The 26,191-nt window shown below is 37.5% G+C and overlaps 4 protein-coding genes across 4 annotated transcripts; 1 reads left to right on the plus strand and 3 right to left on the minus strand.

The window, feature by feature from the left end:
• Positions 1-5,636: 5,636 nt before the first annotated feature.
• Positions 5,637-6,125, plus strand: LOC133285210 (B3 domain-containing protein At2g33720-like). Its single transcript, XM_061482399.1, has one exon. It carries the CDS (start codon positions 5,637-5,639, stop codon positions 6,123-6,125), a length of 489 nt encoding a protein of 162 aa, XP_061338383.1.
• A 455-nt stretch (positions 6,126-6,580) lies between these two features.
• On the minus strand, positions 6,581-7,126 carry LOC133285205 (uncharacterized mitochondrial protein AtMg00860-like). Its single transcript, XM_061482393.1, has one exon. It carries the CDS (start codon positions 7,124-7,126, stop codon positions 6,581-6,583), a length of 546 nt encoding a protein of 181 aa, XP_061338377.1.
• Positions 7,127-7,250: 124 nt separating this feature from the next.
• Positions 7,251-7,898, minus strand: LOC133285206 (uncharacterized). The gene has a single exon (XM_061482394.1). It carries the CDS (start codon positions 7,896-7,898, stop codon positions 7,251-7,253), a length of 648 nt encoding a protein of 215 aa, XP_061338378.1.
• Positions 7,899-7,957: 59 nt separating this feature from the next.
• On the minus strand, positions 7,958-9,285 carry LOC133285207 (uncharacterized). Its single transcript, XM_061482395.1, has 2 exons — positions 9,206-9,285; positions 7,958-9,056 (listed from the first exon to the last, which is right to left on the minus strand). The coding sequence occupies exons 1-2, from the start codon at positions 9,283-9,285 to the stop codon at positions 7,958-7,960; spliced, it is 1,179 nt and encodes a 392-aa protein (XP_061338379.1).
• Between the last annotated feature and the right edge of the window lie 16,906 nt (positions 9,286-26,191).

Consider the following 26,191-nt stretch of genomic DNA (forward strand, 5'->3'; position numbering starts at 1 on the left):
AAAATTTGGTTTATGATTTAAATTAAAAATAAAATTAAAAATTATTTTTAATAACGAAAACAAAATAAAGATTTGATTTGTGATTTAAACTAAAAAATCAATTTGAAAAATCTGTAGAAATAAAGAAAATAATTAAATAAATATTCTAAATATCTAAGGAAAAAGGATATTATTTTTGAAATTAATGATTAATGCTATAATCTTCTGGGTTATTATTCGTGGTCTGAAATTAATGATGGCTTATGAATATTTTTCAAAAATAAAATTACCTAAATTAGGCGTGATTGCCTCTTGATTGAAACCCAATTTAGACGTGATTGGTGACGTGTCAGGTGTTGACACGTGTCAAATTTTTAAACTCAGAATCCTCTGAGTTCTGCGTTTGTTATTTAATATAAAAAATAAATCAAGATTTGATGTGTGATTTAATTTAAAAAAAAAATTATTATAATTTTTTTTTGTTTGTGATTTAAATTAAAAGTAACAATTATTATTAATAAGGAAAACAAAATAAAGATTTGATTTGTGATTTAAACTCAAAAATCAATTTAAAAAATCTGTATTAATAAAGGAAATATTTAAATAAATATTCTAAATCTCTAAGGAAGAAGGATTACCTAATTTAAATTTAAATTACGTTTGTGAGAAATAAAATATATCAAATGAGATGTCATTGCATAGATCTCGAAAATTTATGTGGAATAAAAAAAAGAATTAACTGAATTGGGTACTCGAGTCAAAAGTTATGGCCTTCAGAAGTTTTATGATTAAATTATTATTTTTATTAGAAAAAAATGACACGTGTCAACCTTAAGTGAGAGACGCCTAAATGAGGCGTCACATGTGACGCCCAAAAAAGGCGTCACAATTTGCAATAGATCCGTAATTATTTCCAAAACTGCAATAAATGCGTAATTATTTAATTAAAATGCAATAATTAAATTTTTTTTCCAAACAATGCAACTAAAAATAATAGGTGTTTAATCTTAGGACACCATGACTTATTTTCAACACATCTCTTAAATTTTTTAAAAAATTCCTTTTATTCTTTAAATTTTCAAAAAAAAAAATTCAATTTTACTTGTGAATTATAAGTATTCTTCCATTTCCAATATTATTATTATTAGCTAATGTTAACAATTTAAATTTATTAATATATAAACAGAATAAATGTTTAAGTGAGGTGGCATAATAACTGTTTAGGGAAAAAAAAGTGAAAGTTGCCTACAATTTTTGTTAGTTTAATAATTAAATATCAACGTAAATTAATATTTTTAGGAGAATATGTTTATGAACGATGTTCAATTATTTTTTTAGTATCAACGATGTTCAATATCAACGATGTTTAAATATCAACGTAAATAAATATTTTTAGGAGAATATCAACGTAAATAATGTTATAAGTATTCTTCCATTTCCAATATTATTATTATTAGCATAATATTTTTGTTAGTTCAATTTTTTTATTTTTTTTGTGTACGTGTGTTATTGATTATGTTTATGAACGATTATAGGAGAATTTTTGTTGTCAAAACAATACAGGCAAAAAAAATTTATTTATTGCATTTTAATTAAATAATTACGCATTTATTGCAATTTTAGAAATAATTACGGATCTATTGCACAATGTCACGCTTTTTTTTAGCGTCACATGTGACGCCTCATTTAGGCGTCTCTCATCTGAGGGAAGACGCACCATTGGGGCGTCTCTCACCTAAGGTTGACACGTGTCATTTTTTTCCAAAAAAATAATAATTTAATCATAAAATTTCTGAAGGTCATAACTTTTGACTCCGGTATCCAATTTAGGTAATTCTTTTTTTGATTCCACATAACTTTTCGAGATCTACGCAATGACATCTCATTTGATATATTTTATTTCTCATAAACACAATTTTAATTTGCAAGAATGGTATTATAAGAGCAGTTAAAGCAAGAAACCTCTGAGTTCTGGGTTTGTGATTTAATATAAAGAAATAAATAAAATTTTGATTTGTGATTTAATTTTTTTTATAATACTTTTTTTATTATAACAAAAATTTGGATTGTGATTTAAATTAAAATTAAAAATAAAAATTATTACTAATAAGGAAAACAATATATAGATTTGATTTGTGATTTAAACTAAAAAATCAATTTGAAAAATCTGTAGAAAAAAAGAAAATAATTAAATAAATATTCTAAATATCTAAGAAAAAAGGATATTATTTTTGAAATTAATGATTAATGCTATAAGCTTCTGGGTTATTATTCGTGGTCTGAAATTAATGATGGCTTATGAATGTTTTTAAAAAAAAAAATTACCTAAATTAGGCGTGATTGCCTCTTGATTGAAACCTAATTTAGACGTGATTGGTGACGTGTCAGGTGTTGACTAAATTTTTAAATCAAGATTTGATGTGTGATTTAATATAAAAAAAAAAAATTTGATTTGATTTAATTTTAATTTTTTTATTTTTATTATAAAAAAATTTGGTTTGTTATTTAAATTAAAAGTAACAATTATTATTAATATGGAAAATAAAATAAAGATTTAATTTGTGATTTAAACTCAAAAATCAATTTGAAAAATCTGTATTAATAAAGGAAATAACTAAATAAATATTCTAAATCTCTAAGGAAGAAGGATTACCTAATTTAAATTTAAATTACGTTTGTGAGAAATAAAATATATCAAATGAGATGTCATTGCGTAGATCTCGAAAAGTTATGTGGAATCAAAAAAAGAATTACCTGAATTGGATACTCGAGTCAAAAGTTATGGCCTTCAGAAGTTTTATGATTAAATTATTATTTTTTATTAAAAAAAAATGACACGTGTCAACCTTAAGTGAGAGACGCCTAAATGAGGCGTCACATGTGACGCCCAAAAAAGGCGTCACAATTTGCAATAGATCCGTAATTATTTCCAAAACTGCAATAAATGCGTAATTATTTAATTAAAATGCAATAATTAAATTTTTTTTCCAAACAATGCAACTAAAAATAATAGGTGTTTAATCTTAGGACACCATGACTTATTTTCAACACATCTCTTTAATTTTTTAAAAAATTCCTTTTATTCTTTAAATTTTCAAAAAAAAAAATTCAATTTTACTTGTGAATTATAAGTATTCTTCCATTTCCAATATTATTATTATTAGCTAATGTTAACAATTTAAATTTATTAATATATAAACAGAATAAATGTTTAAGTGAGGTGGCATAATAACTGTTTAGGGAAAAAAAAGTGAAAGTTGCCTACAATTTTTGTTAGTTTAATAATTAAATATCAACGTAAATTAATATTTTTAGGAGAATATGTTTATGAACGATGTTCAATTATTTTTTTAGTATCAACGATGTTCAATATCAACGATGTTTAAATATCAACGTAAATAAATATTTTTAGGAGAATATCAACGTAAATAATGTTATAAGTATTCTTCCATTTCTAATATTATTATTATTAGCATAATATTTTTGTTAGTTCAATTTTTTTATTTTTTTTGTGTACGTGTGTTATTGATTATGTTTATGAACGATTATAGGAGAATTTTTGTTGTCAAAACAATACAGGCAAAAAAATTTAATTATTGCATTTTAATTAAATAATTACGCATTTATTGCAATTTTAGAAATAATTACGGATCTATTGCACAATGTGACGCTTTTTTTGAGCGTCACATGTGACGCCTCATTTAGGCGTCTCTCATCTGAGGGGAGACGCCCCATTGGGGCGTCTCTCACCTAAGGTTGACACGTGTAATTTTTTTTCCAAAAAAATAATAATTTAATCATAAAACTTCTGAAGGTCATAACTTTTGACTCCGGTATCCAATTTAGGTAATTCTTTTTTTGATTCCACATAACTTTTCGAGATCTACGCAATGACATCTCATTTGATATATTTTATTTCTCATAAACACAATTTTAATTTGCAAGAATGGTATTATAAGAGCGGTTAAACCAAGAAGCCTCTGAGTTCTGGGTTTGTGATTTAATATAAAGAAATAAATAAAATTTTGATTTGTGATTTAATTTTTTTTATAATACTTTTTTTATTATAACAAAAATTTGGATTGTGATTTAAATTAAAATTAAAAATAAAAATTATTACTAATAAGGAAAACAATATAAAGATTTGATTTGTGATTTAAACTAAAAAATCAATTTGAAAAATCTGTAGAAAAAAAGAAAATAATTAAATAAATATTCTAAATATCTAAGAAAAAAGGATATTATTTTTGAAATTAATGATTAATGCTATAAGCTTCTGGGTTATTATTCGTGGTCTGAAATTAATGATGGCTTATGAATGTTTTTCAAAAAAAAAATTACCTAAATTAGGCGTGATTGCCTCTTGATTGAAACCTAATTTAGACGTGATTGGTGACGTGTCAGGTGTTGACACGTGTCACATTTTTAAACTCAGAAGCCTCTGAGTTCAGCGTTTGTGATTTAATATAAAAAAGAAATCAAGATTTGATGTGTGATTTAATTTAAAAAATAATTTTTTTATTTTTATTATAAAAAAATTTGGTTTGTGATTTAAATTAAAAGTAACAATTATTATTAATATGGAAAACAAAATAAAGATTTGATTTGTGATTTAAACTCAATAATCAATTTGAAAAATCTGTATTAATAAAGGAAATAACTAAATAAATATTCTAAATCTCTAAGGAAGAAGGATTACCTAATTTAAATTTAAATTACGTTTGTGAGAAATAAAATATATCAAATGAGATGTCATTGCGTAGATCTCGAAAAGTTATGTGGAATCAAAAAAAGAATTACCTGAATTGGATACTCGAGTCAAAAGGTATGGCCTTCAGAAGTTTTATGATTAAATTATTATTTTTTTTAGAAAAAAAAATGACACGTGTCAACCTTAGGTGAGAGACGCCTAAATGAGGCGTCACATGTGACGCCCAAAAAAGGCGTCACATTGTGCAATAGATCCGTAATTATTTCCAAAACTGCAATAAATGCGTAATTATTTAATTAAAATGCAATAATTAAATTTTTTTTCCAAACAATGCAACTAAAAATAATAGGTGTTTAATCTTAGGACACCATGACTTATTTTCAACACATCTCTTTAATTTTTTTAAAAATTCCTTTTATTCTTTAAATTTTCAAAAAAAAAAATTCAATTTTACTTGTGAATTATAAGTATTCTTCCATTTCCAATATTATTATTATTAGCTAATGTTAACAATTTAAATTTATTAATATATAACCAGAATAAATGTTTAAGTGAGGTGGCATAATAACTGTTTAGGGGAAAAAAGTGAAAGTTGCCTACAATTTTTGTTAGTTTAATAATTAAATATCAACGTAAATTAATATTTTTATAATCAGTCAATATTTTTTTTACGTTTTGATATCTTCACAAAACTACAAATGCTCAAGTCCTACAATTTAATTTTTTATTTTTCCTATATTTTGAATAAGAATTATCTAAGATATAAATTATATCTGTATAGATAAAAATTAAAATAAAATAAAAAGATGTTAAAATTATATAGCAGAATAAACATTTAAAGTGAAGTGGGCTGGCATAAAAGGCAACTTCTATATATATTGACCCGTAACAGGAAAACAGAAAAACCTCATAGCTTTCAAGAAACCAAAACCCAATTCACAAAAACATGAAAGAAATGTCAGCAACTGCATACGACACTGATGATGTCTCTGTTTCTTTAACCAAGAAGAGGAAGATTTATGAAGAAACTCATGTTGCTGCAAGAAAGAAGGTGTGTGTAGAGAGAAGTTGGGGTTACTCTTTGGATTTGATGCTTTATGATGACCCTTGGAAGATCAAGAAAGTCCTTAATGGCAGTGATCTTGGCAACATGAGGAGGCTCTTGCTCCCTAAAGATTTTGCTGAGAATTTGGTGGTGCCGGTGTTGGATGGAGACGTTGAAAGAGGTGTTCAAGTTGACATTTGGGATGTAGACACTGCCTCCATTCATTCTTTAATTTTCAAGAAATGGGTTTCTTCAAGAAGCTATGTTTTCATTGGAAATTGGGTTAAAGATTTTGTATCAAGGAGAGGCTTAAAGAAAGGGGATGAGATTGGCCTTCATTGGGATCCATACAAAAATCGCTTTAATTTTTCTGTTCTTGATGCCTTTTAGGATTGATAACAGTATTAGGATTCGTGTGTAGAAACAGATGTATTGATATTTTCTCTTATTCTGAAGCAGAAAATAGCAAGCAGAATTTATGGTTTAAAAATCGCTTGATTTCGCTTGTTCAATTTGAATTTTTTGTATTGATAGCACCAATAGCAAGCAGAGTTTATGGTTTAAATTTATCATCCACAAGGAGCTTGCGATCAATATGATAGTTGTATAAAATTAAGACACATAGATAGTGACACATGCAACCCCTCACGTGTAGGACACTTGATCTATCCCCTTTCGAATAGATACTTCAAGCTTTTGTGATCACTAAAGACTGTGAAGGTAGCACCATACAAGAAGTGTCTCCATATTTTCAACGCAAAAACAACGGCCGCTAACTCAAGATCATGAGTAGGGTAGTTCTCTTCATGTGGTCTCAACTGTCTAGAAGCATAGGCCACTACCTTTCACTCCTGCATCAACATGCACCCTAATCCATACTTGGATGCATCACAATAGATCTCAAATCTCTTCTCTGGATCAGGAAGAATCAGAACCGGTGCGGTAGTAAACTTATCTTTTAGTTCCTGGAAACTCACATCACACCCAAGGGTCCATGCAAATGGCACCCCCTTACAGGTCAATCTAGTCAATGGTAAGGTGATTCTGGAGAATCCATTAATAAACCGCCTGTAGTATCCTGCTAAACCCAGAAAACTCCAGATTTCAGTAACATTCTTGGGTCTCTCCCAATCCAGCACAGCTTCAATTTTACTCGGATCAACAGCCACTCCTGTAGATGAGATGATGTGTCCAAGAAACTGGATCTCATGTAACCAAAACTCACACTTGGAGGGTTTGGCATATAACTGATGCTCCCTCAAAATCTGTAGGACTATCTTCAAATGCTCTGCATGCTCTTCTTTACTCTTGGAGTAGATTAGAATATCATCAATAAACACCACTACAAACTGATCTAGATGTGGTTTAAAGATTCGGTTCATATAACTCATGAACACGGCTGGGGCATTAGTAAGCCCAAATAGGATCACTAGATACTAATAATGCCCATATCACGAAGATGACTGGTACACCCCAAGGAGATACACTCGGTCTGATAAAATTCTTGTGGGACAATTATTCTAACTGCTTCTTCAGCTTAGCTAGCTCCACTGGTGACATCCGGTATGGAGCCAATGAGATAAGCCCCACACCAGGTACTAAGTCAATTGAGAATTCAATCTCCCTCTCAGGTGGAAAATGAGGAATTTCTTCTGGAAATACGTCTTCAAACTCGCATACAACCGGAATATTAGCAGTAGGTTCTTTGGAGTCTCTTACGAGTCCTCCCAGGATAATGTATCCTGCATCTCCCTCATCTAGAGCCTTATTTAACTGCGGTGCTGTCAAGTACAAATTGTCCGGCTTTTCTCCTTTTGCAGCAAAGAAAACTCTTATGCTACAACAATCTAGCATCACACCATATCGGACCAGCCAATCCATACCCAAGATAATGTGTAGATTCATGCCCTCAAGCACTATCAAATCCACCATATACTCTTCTTGCTCATATATGAATCTGACTTCTTTGCACTTCAAAGAAGTAGAAACAATGTCTCTGGTGGTAGTCTTCACTACCATGGGAGGCGTGAACTCATGAATGGGCAAATGTAATCCATTAGAAACAAATTCTGATATGAAGGAGTGGGTAGCTCCAGAATCAAACATGGCGTCAAATTCATATCCTCTGATAAGAATAGTACCTTTGATAAGGTTTGGAGACATCTCTGCCTCCTGCTGTGTCACTCAATATACCCTGGCACTAGTGGGCGCCATAGGCTCCTCTATGGCCTCTGAGCAGACACGGACTGAATAGGGATCGCCTGAATGGCTGCAACTTGCCCCGTCTTCTTGGGGCACTCTCTGGAATAATGTCCTGCCTGACCACAGCTGAAGCAAATATTCTGCCCCAGTCGACAAACACCTGTATGCATCTTCCTACACTTGGAACAAGTGGGAATCTTCCCTGCACCAGACATTCTGCTTCCATTCTTCACAAAGGGAGTCTTCTTAAACTTGGAGTTCTGCTGTGCTTGCAAACCTTTTCCCTTACCCTTCCAGGGCGTAGTCCTCCCACTGAAGCTCTTTCTCGCTGCTTCATTTCCCCTGGTACAATAGTGCTCCTGAATATTCTGGCACTGCTTGATCAACTCCACAAAATCTCTGGTGCAATGACCAGCAAGTTTGTCTGCTATCATATCATTCAGACCCTTCCTGAATCGAAAGGCCTTGTCTTCTGGCGTGAGGGTAGCTCTACCATAACACGAATATTTTGCCAAGCGGTTGAACTTGCTCAGATATTTATCCACAGTCATGCCTTCCTGCCGGAGGTCTTCAAACTCACTCTTCTTCCTTTCCCTGGCTTCTTCAGGGAAGTACTTCTGCAGAAAATGCCTCTCAAATAACGGCCAAGTAATAGCATAACCTTGGCACTCAAGTGGGTTTCTAACATTACTCCACCAGTCAGCAGCGTCCCCCTGTAACATGTACACTGCATATAGGAGCTTCGTGTTGGCATCACATTCCATAACCTGAAAAATGCGCTTCATCTCTTGGAGCCACTCCAATGCTGGGATGGAATCTCTTCCACCTTTGTAGTGAGGCGGGGAATGCTTCTTGAAAGCATTCATCATACACTCTCTAGTATCCCGGTCAAACATGGGTGGTATAGCTGATCTATCAACCTCAATAACTGGCTGCCTCACTCGTCCCTCGTGGACAGATGCCTCCGCCTCCTGATGGGCCTCTCCTGACCCTTCTTGTCCCATCACAACAGGCTCAAGAATCTGTACGGGACCAACAGCACGTGCAACCTGCTGCTGCACCTGTGGTGTAACTGGCGGTGGAGGTGGGGGTGAAGGTGGTGGAGGTCCTCCTCGTACTCTGTCAACAGTAGTCGGATCATCTCCGCATTGGCCAGCCTATTTTGTGCCATAAGGTCTTCACTGGCCTTTCTCAACTGCTCTCTATCGCGCTCTCTGGCCTCTTCTATCCTCTTCAGGTCAGCTTTCCTTGTCTCGCTCAAGGTTTACTGTAGTGCCGCTATAGCAGCAGCAACGGGGTTCGGTGGTGGCTTTTGAACTACCCGTCTAGGTCTCCCTCGAGGAGCCATGATATCTACACACAACTGCACAAGGTATGAGTTAGCTACGCTCAATCAAGTGATGAAATATGCAATATCATGATGCTCAAGAGATACTCAACAGGTAATTCAAACACTTAAGCAATAAATCAGTGAACGTCCTGGTGAAACTGCTCTGATACCATAAATATAACACCCCGTAGTACTCCGGTTGTTAACAAACATGATATTTAACATTCACAGCGGAAGGCTTTATTTTAAAAGAATACTAACACGTTTTACAAAAATACGAGTAAACTTTTTCCAAAACATTTTATAAAAACATTTCTAAAAACGTTCATGTGAGATACTGCGAAAGCGTAAATCTAAACATACATCTACTAATTACTCCTATGAGCCAGTATTAGTGGCCATTGACCATCAAGATATGACATCAAGTGTCATTCTTGACGGAGTCTCACGGACAACATAACGGTTGTATTTTGGATAACTGGGAACATGGTCCCACACATACAGATCACCTAATGGATACAATAATTTAAACAGATAGCTTGCAAATCCCACAGGGATTGCAATCCCCTCAATAGGTCAATACAAATAATAAGGCTCCATGCCCAAATTAACTGAATACATGCATCAAGTGTATATATAAAAGCATCAATAAATAATCCATGGCTCTAAGAATACAATCATGAGCCTAAATAAATACATACAATAATCTCCATAAAATAATTACGCATGTTAACAAGTCTACATGCCAACATCAAATCTAAACATAATATAAAATCATCAGCTACATCATCAACTACTCCAATGCGGGGGCCTTTCCATTAGAAGCATCACCACTACTCTGGGTACCTGAAATGATGTCTCCAAACGGGGTGAGATAACAACATCTCAATAAGCTCAAGGTTCATGGAGGATCCTCTAACCCCTGAGCCCACTTCCTGCATGACAAGTCAGTTATAAAGCATATAATACAGACATACAACATAAACATAGCATCATCATATCATCCTTGTGTAACCCCAAGGTCAAAGCCATAGACGGTTACACATGTGTGACTTCCAAGGTCAAGCCATAGACAGTCAACACAACCTCAGTATGAAATAGCTCCCAGAGTCAAGTCATAGGCAGCCTACATACCATGATCACTGGCCAGGATCCTCATAACATATATCATCAGTGCATCATCATAACATCAAGAACATATAACATCTATATGAATGTGAATGAATGCACATATAGATTATACCATTTACTTTCATACAATACAACCATAATGCCCACCATCATGGTGGGGCCACAAGAGAGGAGTCAACTCTGAACAGGGACCTAAACATCATTTACCATTTCTTCTATTCGGGAAAATATACTAAACTAATTGTTCTCAAATATTTATGTAGACAACTAGACAACTTTATCTTTAATTAGACTTATTATGAGCCTAATTTGAGTAATCACAGAGGGAGAAACAATTCGTGGAAGTTATAGCCATGTACAGCCCCTGCACATGGCCTCCATGTGCAGTCGTCACTCAAACGAAGATACAGAACGGAATACATCTTCAATTGATACCACATTTTGACATCACATAGCCAACATCTCAACCTTCAATTTGATATAAGGCACAACCCTATATGACCTTCGTGGAGGGAGATATGCTCTCCCCAATTACTCCTAAAAACTGGTTACTTAGCCTTAAATGTGTTTACTTAACAAACCTTAATCACTTTTGATTATAAATCCTAATTCACATTAATTCCTGGATTTTTCTATTATTAAGTCGCATTATGAAATATCCTTAGTGTCATTATGTCATGATACTTAAATTTTACTAATTATTTAATTAGTGTACCTAAACCCTACTTTAGTCCAATTTTAGAGTTAAATCCTTAATTACTTTTGTTAATTAATCTCTACCCTTAATTAATTCCCTAATTCATCCTCTCCATAATTTTAACACAACTAAACCCTTATATACTTTATGAGGCAGATTTGATGAGCTATTTTAATTAGGGTTTTTAGCCATTATTAAACATGATTAGTGAGTTTTACTTAGAGTTAACCCACCTAGTTAATCTTTCTAATCATTTTTCCACACTTAACAACTTAATCACATTTTTTTAACATCAAACCTTATTATTACATGACATGGCTGAAATCATCAAGGGTCCATATAGGGTTCATGTTCATCTTTTCACATGAACAACACACAAAGGTCCAAAGGTGGCACCTTTACTCATCAAATCCATGATTCCATGGTTTAAAACACACACACCCTTAAAGATCTTCATCAAACCATTACTTTACAAAATTTTGAACAACATTCTCCTCATGAACATATCAAAACCGAGGCACTCAACAAGAAAAAGGGAGGCTTTTTGGTTCATATTTCTCAAGTGAGAGCTTACATCTTCAAGGTTCCTCCTTTAGCTCAAGCCTCCACCTTTTTCCACCAAGAACCCTCCTTTAAGCAAGAACAAACCTTCATGAACATGCTCATGAGTTAGGCTCAAGAACACAAGAAGAAAAGATGAGGTTTTTCATGAAAAAATCAAGAGAACTTACCCACAAAATCACAAGAACCAAGCAACCAAGTGTGGTTCTTCAAGAGAGTTTAAGAACACAAGTCACGCCCTTGAACATCAACATAACCGTGGCTGTTTGTGAGGTGAGGGACATGAAATTTTTGATTCACACCATGAAAATGGTATGGTGGTGAAGAGGAGAGTGAGAGGAACAACTTTGATGAAGAAGATTTTGTGTTTTGGAGAGGTTTGGATGGAGGAATTCTAGAGAGAAGTGAGAGAAAATTCAAAAATCAAATTTTAGAGAGAGGAATAGTGAGGGAGGCGCTGGTTTCTGAATCAGCCATGGGAAGGTGGTGCCCTAATGTGGGGGTGCCATGTCATTAAGTGACCATTCGTCCTTTAGTGAGACCCGGTGTAATTTTTAACTGATTCGGCGTTAGATTTTTACCGAAAAACTCCCAAGACTCTAACTTTAAGTACTTAACATTAATTTTGTCTAATTATCATGTTCATAACTTAAAAATTTAATTAATAGATCACAGGTCCACTAACAAATGATTAATTACACTATAGTTTTTACTAGTGTTCTTAACGGTACCCGGATTTCATAATCTTCTTAACTTTATCATTTTTGGTCTAATTATGACTTGTTAGGCATATATTGGTATTTATTTCTATTTGCTCATCTTTTTCACGTTTAAGGATTCTACCGGCTGCTGCTACAGCAGTACAAAATACCTGGCAGAAGTGACTTTTCAAAAATACCCCAATATTAGTATCAATCTTCGTCAAATAATATCCTAACCTCATTCATGATGTTTATATATTATATTAGCTCTCTAACTATAATTTGCTAACTTGGAGCTATTCTACTGACTGTTATTACGTCAGTAGTCAAAATTAACAGATGAAAATTCATCTGTGCATAATACCCTCAATATGGGTATCAAAAATTTTAGAGTTTCATCCTCATTTCATTTATGACCATAAGGTCCTCATCATAACCCTCTAATTTAAAAAAATCATATATTTAGGGTTATTATATTCTATATGGCACAGGCACGGTCTTTTTTTTGAAAATTTGTGTGTCGGACACGTGTCCGACACGGACACGCTCCAACACGCTCGGACACGCTTTCGACACGCGGTCAACATTTGGGGACACACGGTCAACTCTCGGACACGTTTTTCCGACACGCAGTCAACTTTTTCGGACACGCGGTCAATGCTCGGACACGTTATTTTTTTGAATCTTAATTTTATTTGGTTAACTAAATATAAAAGAAATAATTTATAAATTAATTTTTTTCTGTTATTAAATTTGACATGAAAAATTAACAAAGTACGAAAAATTATTTATATTTATATTTATGTTATGAAATTTAAATATTTGATTGGTTATATGACTTATTACGCACTCTTATTTGTATTAAATATAAATTATATTATATATATTAAAAATTTTATTTAATATCAAAACGTGTTCCAACGTGTCGAAATATGACATTTTTTAGAATTAACGTGTTGGTGTGTCGTGTCGTGTCCCGTGTCCGTGTCCGTGTCCGTGCATTGTAATAACCCAAAAATCATGTACTCGAAATTAGCCTAATGAAATGAAATGAAAAGGGATCAAGTCCATATTCAGTGAACGAGTAGCTTTGAATAAGCAACATTAGTCCTAAGTTAGAACCCACTTTAACTAAGATAATTAATAACTTAGCCCAATGGGGTTTAAAGCCCAAATAAAGTTAAAGCCCAACCTACTTAAGAATATAACTAAGTTAAAGGATTTAAGCCCAAAGCAATGCAAGCCCATTCTATAAGAAATGGCCCAATTAGTATCTAGACAAAGATCCAAGCCCACACCACTTAGCCTTGACCCAATTACTAATGGTCCAACACTTATTAACTTAATGGGCCAAGACACTCACCAAGCCCAACCCAATTCAAAGGAACAACCCTAGATGAGGTGTCATCACATGATTGGAGGAATTTGAATGAGCTCCACCTCCCTTGGAATAGCAAACTCGGCCATGACAAGAAGAAAAGGGAGTGGTGTTGCTTTCCACACTCCCTAGGCGCCACTTAAGGAAAGAATGGACAAGTAAGAGCTTGAGTAAGACACACTCCAAGCCTTAACCATGCATGTGATTTCCTTCCTCCAAAAGCAACTCTACTTTCCATACCCACCTTGGATGACGCAAAATGATGGAGAAAGGAAGATTGCTTCTTCCACACTCCAAGCCTTAACCATGCATGTGATGATCTTCTCCAAAAAGCAACTCACCTTTTCTCCTTACACACCTTGCAGGGCGCACTCATGACAAGGAAAAGGGAAACTTTCTTCTCCCACACTCCAAGCCATGCATGACACATCAAAGACTCATGAACCCAATACTTTCCTTATTCATGATTAAAAAGTAGATCCACTTTTCCCCTCCCCCTAGGCGAAATTGTCATCATGAAAGGAGTCAAGAGCATGACTTGTCTTACACACTCTATATTGAGTGTTGCACACTCAAAGCTACCTTATTCAACCTCCCTGCATTGGGAAGAACACCATGACACCTTAAGCTCCCACCCTCCCTCTTTATGCGAACCCCTCATCACTTGGTGCATGACATGGAGCTTGCTTGTTTTACACACCACACATTGAGTACCCTACACAACCTTGTCACACGCTAACCAATGATTCCTTATTGGTGAATTGAAGTTGAACCTTGCTTTCTCTACCCTAGGCGTGAGATGCAAGAAGGAAACACTCAAAATCCCTTCCTCCCCTAGATCCACGTGAAAGACCTCATGAAAAGGAGATGGAGTATAGAACACTCAAGCATGACTACCTCTCCTCCCCATGCGCACACCTCCCCAAAGGACCAAGGGGAATAAGTGACTTATATGACACCTTGAGTGTCCTACACTCTACACACTCTCATTACCCCCTCCCCATGCTTATGACAACTTTGAACAATGTGAGGAGACTTGCTTACCCCACACTCAACCAAGACCTAGCCTATCCTATCCTAGGCATGATGATTAGGGAGACTTGAATAAAAAGGTGTACAAACAAAGGCCTCTCCCCTTCCTAGCCGTACACTACCTAAAGAACCAAAGCAAGGACACACTCCCTCACTTCTAGCGTCAGCCACCCACTCATAAACAAGAAACAAGTGAACCAACACCTTTCCTCTCTTCTTAGACTTACGTAAAGAGAGATTAAGAGAGGTTGGAAGCAACTCTCAACCCTAGAAGACTCCTTGAAGATCAAAGTGTGAAGCATTAGTTAAGGCTATATTTTAGACATCATCTTTGAGGTAAGATCTCATGAGCCCTTCATCCCTTCAAGTGAGTAGAATGAACTCTAACTAATTTATGTGACTAGATCATAGACTAATAAAGCCATGCATGCATCCTTCATCTTTAAAATCACCTCTAAAGTATATCATCTCTAAGTGGCCGAACCTCAATGGTATGCATGAAACCTCTAAATATTCACAATATTTACTAAGCAACCTAACTCTAAATGGCCGAACCCTAATAAGCCTAAAAGGGAAATATGTGAAGGTTTTCTTAATACCATGATGTGTGGCCGAAATGTATGCCATAGAATATGACTTATGCATGAAAACAATTAGTAAAAATTATCTCCTAGGCATTTTTAGAGAGCCGAACCTATGACATGAAGAATATTAAAGTTTAGATCTTTTAATTTTAGAACCATGTACTAAGGTTGAATATGTGACTAGGACAAACCAAAGCTTGAAAAGAGATCCAAGATACTAGGACCTTCATTTGGTCGAATCCATCACCTACGGGAAGAATTTACAAAGCGAAAAAATGTAAGTGATTTATGGTTATTGAAGCGGCTACCCTATGGTTGCCACCCCTTTATGTTAAAGTGAGGTTTGACTGCAATATGTTATATGATGCATTACATGATATGTTTGGTTGTTTGGAACTAATTTTTATTCATGCAAGTTTTGTAAGATGGCCTGTGCACTAATACCACAGAGGCAACCTGACGAGGACCCTGGGTATTCGTCCATAAGACCATGGAGAGTAATTGCCATGGCAGGATTGGTATGATGATATGAAAGCATGATTATTTTCCAAACTATGTTTCCAATGTTTTGCCATTCTATTATTGTACATGTTATTATGTGACTATTGCAGGAGTAAGCATCATGGTTTGGAGGTTGCTCCAACTGTGAGTCCTTACTGAGACCCCCAATCTCACCCCTCTTTGGGGAAACCCACTTTCAGGAAAAAAATGACTAAATGGGTAAGGCAGGGAAAGAGGCTGGTACGAGTTGAAGAGGAACCTGCGCAACCACGTGCAGTTGATGACGACTCCAAACTATTGGAGATATTTAGGAACTTACTAGCCGAAGGAAAGCTCTTGGAGGCAGACTATCTTATATCTGCTCTAGCTGGGCCCATGTGGCTTGAAGAGGCACCTTCCTAAGGGTGTACCTAAGTTCTAATTTGGGATGACTGTAATAGACTATGCCACTTAGACTATTTTGAACATCTTATATGCCTTTGAAGTACGATATTTTGGGATGTTTATGTTTTATGGACTTATGAATTTAGTAGGAAAGATTAAGTAACATAAGTCACTATCCGCATAAGACACTTAAGTAACTACCTACTGGGTAGTAGTCAACACTAAAATTATGATCATGTAAGTGAGCCCCTAAAATAACGCATAAGTATAAGCAGGGTAACCAAGTAGAGATTAACTTGTAAGTAGACCGTAGACAAAGAAAGAGAGAAACTCATGACTAGAGGAATAGATAAGTTAGGGAAAAGAACGAAATTTATTCCCATTAGTAAATCTTAAGTTAACCACGCTTAAGTACATGGATTCCGCACATTGAATGTCAAGCAATGTTACACCTTTAATGGCCTTATTAAGGGTGTTACATGCATCATAGATTATATTCACCATACCTTTTAAAAAGATTTTGTTGTCAAAATTGGATCATACCTGATATCAAAGTCGGGATATCGCCAGAGAATATCATCATCCCGCTCCCATGTGGCATCCTTAGGTGTCAATCCTTCCTATTGAATCTTAATCATGGGAATGACCCTATTTTGAAGCTATTTCTCATCTCGAGCGAGAACCTTAGAAGGTCCAACAACGAACTTCAAATTCTTCTTAATCTCTATGTCGTCATGATGTACAATGTGTGAATCATCAGATATATATCTGCAGAGCTGACTCACATGAAAGACGTCATGTAAATTCGCCAAGTTGGGAGGTAGAGCAAGTTGATATGCCACCGGTCCGACCCTCTTTATTATCTGGTAGGGCCCAATGAATCGTGGACTCAACTTCCTCACTACCAAGGCACGCCCAACACCTGTAGTAGGTGATAGTCGGATGAATACATGATCCCCTTCAGAAAACTCAAGCGGCCTGTGTTTGGCATCATAGTAACTCTTCTGCCGGCTCTGGGCTTTGTTCAGCCTATCTCTGATCATCTCAATCTGCTCTGTAGTCTCTTGGACCAAGTCTGGCCTCAATAATTGTCTTTCTCCAATCTCTGTACAACAAGTAGGTGCTCTACACCTACGGCCATACAAGGCCTCATAAGGAGCCATGCCCAAACTGGCATGATAACTGTTGTTGTAGGAGAACTCAACCAGTGGCAGGTACTTGTCCCAAGCATTACCCTGCTCTAGCACACATGCTCTCAGCATGTCCTCCAGTGCCTGAATGGTCCTCTCTGTCTGACCATCTGTTTGCGGGTGATATGCAGTACTCAATCTCAATTGAGTACCAAAGGCCTCATGCAACGCTTCCCATAAGCGTGATGTAAACTTCGGATCCCGATCACTGACTATGCTTTCGGGAATGCCATGAAGCTTCACAATCTCTCTAACATATAGTCTGGCTAGCTGCTCTGTGGAGAAGGTCGTCTTGACTGGAATGAAATGGGCGGATTTAGTCAACCTATCAACCACAACCCATATGGAATCAAATCCAGCCTGGCTTCTCGGTAATCCAACAACAAAGTCCATGGATATACTCGTCCACTTCCACTCTGGAATATCTAATGGCTGTAACAAACCCGAAGGCTTCTGATGCTCAATTTTTACCTTCTGACAAATCAGGCACTTATTCACAAACTGGGCTATGTCTTTCTTCATCCCAGATAGAGGTGCAAAGTGGGCAACCCGCCAAAAAATGAGTCAGCCCGCCCCGCTCCGCTTTTGAAAGTGGGCTAAAAAACTCAGCCCGCCCCGCCCCGTTTGGCGGGTTGGGCGAATTGGCCCGCCAGCCCGAGCCTATTTTACGCTGACCCGCCTCGGCCCGCCTATGCCCGCCATCAACCCGCCAAAAATTGAGCCCGCCCCGCCCCGCTCCGCTTTTGATATGGGTTGAAAAACTCAGCCCGCCCCGCCCCGTTGGACGTGTTGGGCGGGTTGGCCCGCCGAGCCGAGCCCGTTTTGCCGGCTCTAATCCCAGACCACCAAAAGTTCTGTTTCAAATCTTGGTACATCTTAGTTGCACCAGGGTGGATGGTGTACTTACCCATATGGCCCTCTGTTAACACTTCTTCTACCATTGGCCCCTTTAGGACAATTAATCGTTCTTTGTAGTATTTCACATTAGAAGCATCGGTGAACACAAAATCTTGCTCTTTCATCATTTGGATCCCTTCATCAAGCAGTTGGGCCGCTTTAACTTTTTCCATTAACGAATTTCGGACTTCGACCGTAGTCGTGAAATATGAAGTCTCAAATGGTGTCACAGAAATTCGCAAATCCCTGAACTCCTCAATCAAATCATACTCTGCAATCATCATGCTAGCCACACCCGTGGTCTTTCTGCTCAAGGCATCAGCCACTACATTTGCCTTTCCAGGGTGATACTGAAGGTCAAACTCATAATCCTTCAGGAATTCCATCTATCTCATTTGTCTCATATTAAGCTCCTTTTGATCGAATAGATACTTCAAGCTTTTGTGATCACTAAAAACTGTGAAGGTAGCACCATACAAGAAGTGTCTCCATATTTTCAATGCAAAAACAACGGCCGCTAACTCAAGATCATGAGTAGGGTAGTTCTCTTCATGTGGTCTCAACTGTCTAGAAGCATATGCCACTACCTTTCACTCCTGCATCAACATGCACCCTAATCCATACTTGGATGCATAACAATAGATCTCAAATCTCTTCTCTGGATCAGGAAGAATCAGAACCGGTGCGGTAGTAAACTTATCTTTTAGTTCCTGGAAACTCACATCACACCCAAGGGTCCATGCAAATGGCACCCCCTTGCGGGTCAATCTAGTCAATGGCAAGGTGATTCTGGAGAATCCATTAATAAACCGCCTGTAGTATCCTGCTAAACCCAGAAAACTCCAGATTTCAGTAACACTCTTGGGTCTCTCCCAATCCAGCACAACTTCAATTTTACTCGGATCAACAGCCACTCCTGTAGATGAGATGATGTGTCCAAGAAACTGGATCTCATGTAACCAAAACTCACACTTGGAGGGTTTGGCATATAACTGATGCTCCCTCAAAATCTGTAGGACTATCTTCAAATGCTCTGCATGCTCTTCTTTACTCTTGTAGTAGATTAGAATATCATCAATAAATACCACTACAAACTGATCTAGATGTGGTTTAAAGATTCGGTTCATATAACTCATGAACACGGCTGGGGCATTAGTAAGCCCAAATGGGATCACTAGATACTCATAGTGCCCATATCTGGATTGGAAAGCCGTCTTCGGAATATCCTTTGCTTTTACCCGGATCTGGTGATATCCGGAACGAAGATCAATCTTCGAGAACACTGAAGCACCCCTGAGCTGATCCAACAGATCATCAATGCGTGGTAGAGGATACTTGTTCTTTACTGTCACCTTGTTTAACTGTCGATAATAAGTGCACAACCTCATAATCCCATCCTTCTTCTTCACGAAGATGACTGGTACACCCCAAGGAGATACACTCGGTCTGATAAAGTTCTTGTGGGACAATTCTTCTAACTGCTTCTTCAGCTCAGCTAGCTCCACTGGTGACATCCGGTATGGAGCCAATGAGATAGGCCCCACACCAGGTACTAAGTCAATTGAGAATTCAATCTCCCTCTCAGGTGGAAAATGAGGAATTTCTTCCGGAAATACGTCTTCAAACTCGCATACAACCGGAATATTAGCAGTAGGTTCTTTGGAGTCTCCTACGAGTCCTCCCAGGATAATGTATCCTGCATCTCCCTCATCTAGAGCCTTATTTAACTGCGGTGCTGTCAAGTACAAACTGTCCGGCTTTTCTCCTTTTGCAGCAAAGAAAACTCTTCTACTACAACAATCTAGCATCACACCATATCGGACCAGCCAATCCATACCCAAGATAATGTGTAGATTCATGCCCTCAAGCACTATCAAATCCACCATATACTCTTCTTGCTCATATATGAATCTGACTTCTTTGCACTTCAAAGAAGTAGAAACAATGTCTCTGGTGGCAGTCTTCACTACCATGGGAGGCGTGAACTCATGAATGGGAAAATGTAATCCATTAGCAACAAATTCTGATATGAAGGAGTGGGTAGCTCCGGAATCAAACATGGCGTCAAATTCATATCCTCTGATAAGAATAGTACCTTTGATAAGGTTTGGAGACCTCTCTGCCTCCTGCTGTGTCACTGCATATACCCTGGCACTAGTGGGCGCCATAGGCTCCTCTATGGCTCTCTGAGCAGGCACAGACTGAATAGGGATCGCCTGAATGGCTGCAACTTGCCCTGTCTTCTTGGGGCACTCTCTGGAATAATTTCCTTCCTGACCACAGCTGAAGCAAATATTCTGCCCCAGTCGACAAACACCTGTATGCATCTTTCTACACTTGGCACAAGTGGGAATCTTCCCTGCACCAGACATTATGCTTCCATTCTTCACAAAGGGAGTCTTCTTAAACTTGGAGTTCTGCTGTGCTTGCAAACCTTTTCCCTTACCCTTCTAGGGTGTAGTCCTCCCACTGAAGCTCTTTCCCGCTACTTCATTTCCCCTGGTACGATAGTGCTCCTGAATATTCTGGCACTGCTTGATCAACTCCACAAAATCTCTGGTGCAATGACCAGCAAGTTTGTCTGCTATCATATCATTCAGACCCTTCCTGAATCGAAAGGCCTTGTCTTCTGGCTGAGGGGAGCTCTACCATAACACGAATATTTTGCCAAGCGGTTGAACTTGCTCAGATATTTATCCACAGTAATGCCTTCCTGCCGGAGGTCTTCAAACTCACTCTTCTTCCTTTCCCTGGCTTCTTCAGGGAAGTACTTCTGCAGAAAATGCCTCTCAAATAACGGCCAAGTAATAGCATAACCTTGGCACTCAAGTGGGTTTCTAACATTACTCCACCAGTAAGCAGCATCCCCCTGTAACATGTAAACTGCATATAGGAGCTTCATGTTGGCATCACATTCCATAACCTGAAAAATGCGCTCCATCTCTTGGAGCCACTCCAATGCTGGGATGGGATCTCTTCCACCTTTGTAGTGAGGTGGGGAATGCTTCTTGAAAGCATTCAACATACACTCTCTAGTATCCCGGTCAAACATAGGTGGTATAGCTGATCTATCAACCTCAATAACTGGCTGCCTCACTCGTCCCTCATGGACAGATGCCTCCGCCTCCTGATGGGCCTCTCCTGACCCTTCTTCTCCCATCACAATAGGCTCAAGAATCTGTACGGGACAAACAACACGTGTAACCTGCTGCTGCACATGTGGTGTAACTGGCGGTGGAGGTGGTGGTTGTAACACCCTTAATAAGGCCATTAAAGGTGTAACATTGCTTGACATTCAATGCGCGGAATCCATGTACTTAAGCATGGTTAACTTAAGATTTACTAATGGGAATAAATTTCGTTCTTTTCCCTAACTTATCTATTCCTCTAGTCATGAGTTTCTCTCTTTCTTTGTCTACGGTCTACTTACAAGTTAATCTCTACTTGGTTACCCTGCTTATACTTATGCGTTATTTTAGGGGCTCACTTACATGATCATAATTTTAGTGTTGACTACTACCCAGTAGGTAGTTACTTAAGTGTCTTATGCGGATAGTGACTTATGTTACTTAATCTTTCCTACTAAATTCATAAGTCCATAAAACATAAACATCCCAAAATATCGTACTTCAAAGGCATATAAGATGTTCAAAATAGTCTAAGTGGCATAGTCTATTACAGTCATCCCAAATTAGAACTTAGGTACACCCTTAGGAAGGTGCCTCTTCAAGCCACATGGGCCCAGCTAGAGCAGATATAAGATAGTCTGCCTCCAAGAGCTTTCCTTCGGCTAGTAAATTCCTAAATATCTCCAATAGTTTGGAGTCATCATCAACTGCACGTGGTTGCGCAGGTTCCTCTTCAACTCGTACCAGCCTCTTTCCCTCCCTTACCCATTTAGTCATTTTTTTCCTGAAAGTGGGGTGAGATTGGGGGTCTCAGTAAGGACTCACAGTTGGAGCAACCTCCAAACCATGATGCTTACTCCTGCAATAGTCACATAATAACATGTACAATAATAGAATGGCAAAACATTGGAAACATAGTTTGGAAAATAATCATGCTTTCATATCATCATACCAATCCTGCCATGGCAATTATTCTCCACGGTCTTATGGACGAATACCCAGGGTCCTCGTCAGGTTGCCTCTGTGGTATTAGTGCACAAGCCATCTTACAAAACTTGCATGAATAAACATTAGTTCCAAACAACCAAACATATCATGTAATGCATCATATAACATATTGCAGTCAAACCTCACTTTAACATAAAGGGGTGGCAACCATAGGGTAGCCGCTTCAACAACCATAAATCACTTACACTTTTTCGCTTTGTAAATTCTTCCCGTAGGTGATGGATTCGGCCAAATGAAGGTCCTAGTATCTTGGATCTCTTTTCAAGCTTTGGTTTGTCCTAGTCACATATTCAACCTTAGTACATGGTTCTAAAATTAAAAGATCTAAACTTTAATATTCTTCATGTCATAGGTTCGGCTCTCTAAAAATGCCTAGGAGATAATTTTTACTAATTGTTTTCATGCATAAGTCATATTCTATGGCATACATTTCGGCCACACATCATGGTATTAAGATAACCTTCACATATTTCCCTTTTAGGCTTATTAGGGTTCGGCCATTTAGAGGGTGCATGCCTAGGGATAATTTTGACAACATGTTCCTGGGTCTAATACTCATCAAGTTCGGCCCTTTAGGGTTAATGCCATTTAGGTGGTGATTCTTCAAGTAATGCTTTCCTACATGTTGTTTAAAACATCTACTTCAACACTTTTCATATTACCTTAAAGAACATATTCAATATCTAGTCGGGCACATATAGATTCGGTCATTTAGGGTTAGGTTGCTTAGTAAATATTGTGAATATTTAGAGGGTGCATGTATACCATTGAGGTTTGGCCACTTAGAGGTGATTTTAAAGATGAAAGATGCATGCATGGCTTTATTAGTCCAAGATCTAGTCATATAAACTAGTTAGAGTTCATTCTACTCACTTGAAGGGATGAAGGGCTCATGAAATCTTACCTCAAAGATGATGTCTAAAATATAACTCAAACTTGATCTTCAAGTAGTCTTCTAGGATCGAGAGTTGCTTCCAACCACTTCTTAATCTCTCTTTACATAAGTCTAAGAGGAGAGGAGAGGTGTTGGTTCACTTGTTTCTTGTTTATGAGTGGGTGGCCGACGCTAGAAGTGAGGGAGTGTGTCCTTGCTTTGGTTCTTTAGGTAGTGTACGGCTAGGAAGGGGAGAGATCTTTGTTTGTACACCTTTTTATTCAAGTATCCCTAATCATCATGCCTAGGATAGGATAGGCTAGGTCTTGGTTGAGTGTGGGGTAAGCAAGTCTCCTCACATTGTTCAAGGTTGTCATAAGCATGGGGAGGGGTAATGAGAGTGTGTAGAGTGTAGGACACTCAAGGTGTCATATAAGTCACTTATTCTCCTTGGTCCTTTGGGGAGGTGTGCGCATGGGGAGGAGAGGTAATCATGCATGAGTGTTCTATACTCCATCTCCTTTCCATGGAGTCTTTCACGTGGATCTAGGGGAGGAAGGGATTTTGAGTGTTTTCTTCTTGCATCTCACGCCTAGGGTAGAGAAAGCAAGGTTCAACTTTGATTCACCAATAAGGAATCATTGGTTAGCGTGTGTCATGGTTGTGTAGGGTACTCAATGTGTGGTGTGTAAAACAAGCAAGCTCCATGTCATGCACCAAGTGATGAGGGGTTCGCATAAAGAGGGAGGGTGGGAGCTTAAGGTGTCATGGTGTTCTTCCCAATGCAGGGAGGTTGAATAAGGTAGCTTTGAGTGTGCAACACTCAATATAGAGTGTGTAAGACAAGTCATGCTCTTGACTCCTTTCATGATGGCAATTTCACCTAGGGGGAATGCGGATCTACTTTTTAATCATGAATAAGGAAAGTATTGGGTTCATGAGTCTTTGATGTGTCATGCATGGCTTGGAGTGTGGAAGAAGAAATCTTCCTTTTCCTTGTCTTGAGTGCGCCCTCCAAGGTGTGTAAGGAGATAAGGAGAGTTGCTTTTTGGAGAAGAAGATCACATGCATGGTTAAGGCTTGGAGTGTGTCTTACTCAAGCTCTTACTTGTCCATTCTTTCCTTAAGTGGCGCCTAGGGAGTGTGGAAAGCAACACCACTCCCTTTTCTTCTTGTCATGGCCGAGTTTGCTATTGTAGGGAAGGTGGAGCTCATTCAAATTCCTCCAATCATGTGATGACACCTCATCTAGGGTTGTTCCTTTGAATTGGGTTGGGCTTGGTGAGTGTCTTGGCCCATTAAGTTAATAAGTGTTGGACCATTTGTAATTGGGTCAAGACTAGGTGGTGTGGGCTTGGATCTTGGTCTAGATACTAATTGAGCCATTTCTTATAAAATGGGCTTGCATTGCTTTGGGCTTAAATCCTTTAACTTAGTTATATTCTTAAGTAGGTTGGGCTTTAACTTTATTTGGGCTTTAAACCACATTGGGCTAAGTTATTAATTATCTTATTTAAAGTGGGTTCTAACTTAGGACTAATGTTGCTTATTCAAAGCTACTCGTTCACTGAATATGGACTTGATCCCTTTTCATTTCATTCCATTAGGCTAATTTCAAGTACATGATTTTTGGGTTATTACAGTGGTGAAGGTGGTGGAGGTCCTCCTCGTACTCTGTCAACAGTAGTCGGATCATCTCAGCATTGGCCAGCCTATTTTGTGCCATAAGGTCTTCACTGGCCTTTCTCAACTGCTCTCTATCGCGCTCTCTGGCCTCTTCTATCCTCTTCAGGTCAGCTTCCCTTGTCTTGTTCAAGGTTTACTGTAGTGCCGCTATAGCAGCAGCAACGGGGTTCGATGGTGGGTTTTGAACTACCCGTCTAGGTCTCCCTCGAGGAGACATGATATCTACACACAACTGCACAAGGTATGAGTTAGCTACGCTCAATCAAGTGATGAAATATGCAATATCATGATGCTCAAGAGATACTCAACAGGTAATTCTAACACTTAAGCAATAAATCAGTGAACGTCCTGGTGAAACTGCTCTGATACCATAAATATAACACCCCGTAGTACTCTGGTTGTTAACAAACATGATATTTAACATTCACAGCGGAAGGCTTTATTTTAAAAGAATACTAACATGTTTTACAAAAATACGAGTAAACTTTTTCCCAAACATTTTATAAAAACATTTCTAAAAACGTTCACGTGAGATACTGCGAAAGCGTAAATCTAAACATACATCTACTAATTACTCCTATGAGCCAGTATTAGTGGCCATTGACCATCAAGATATGACATCGAGTGTCATTCTTGACGGAGTCTCACGGACAGCATAACAGTTGTATTTCGGATAACTGGGAACATGGTCCCACACATACAGATCACCTAATGGATACAATAATTTAAACAGATAGCTTGCAAATCCCACAGGGATTGCAATCCCCTCAATAGGTCAATACAAATAATACGGCTCCATGCCCAAATTAACTGAATACATGCATCAAGTGCATATTAATTCAACGTATAAAAGCATCAATAAATAATCCATGGCTCTAAGAATACAATCATGAGCCTAAATAAATACATACAATAATCTCCATAAAATAATTACGCATGTTAACAAGTCTATATGCCAACATCAAATCTAAACATAATATAAAATCATCAGCTACATCATCAACTACTCCAATGCGGGGGCCTTTCCACTAGAAGCATCACCACTACTCTGGGTACCTGAAATGATGTCCCTAAACGGGGTGAGATAACAACATCTCAATAAGCTCAAGGTTCATGGAGGATCCTCTAACCCCTGAGCCCACTTCCTGCATGACAACTCAGTTATAAAGCAT

Source organism: Gastrolobium bilobum, unplaced genomic scaffold (assembly GCF_033153095.1).
Source record: "Gastrolobium bilobum isolate Gb01-03AN ecotype WA unplaced genomic scaffold, APGP_CSIRO_Gbil_v1 utg56496, whole genome shotgun sequence".
Lineage (NCBI taxonomy): Eukaryota > Viridiplantae > Streptophyta > Magnoliopsida > Fabales > Fabaceae > Gastrolobium > Gastrolobium bilobum.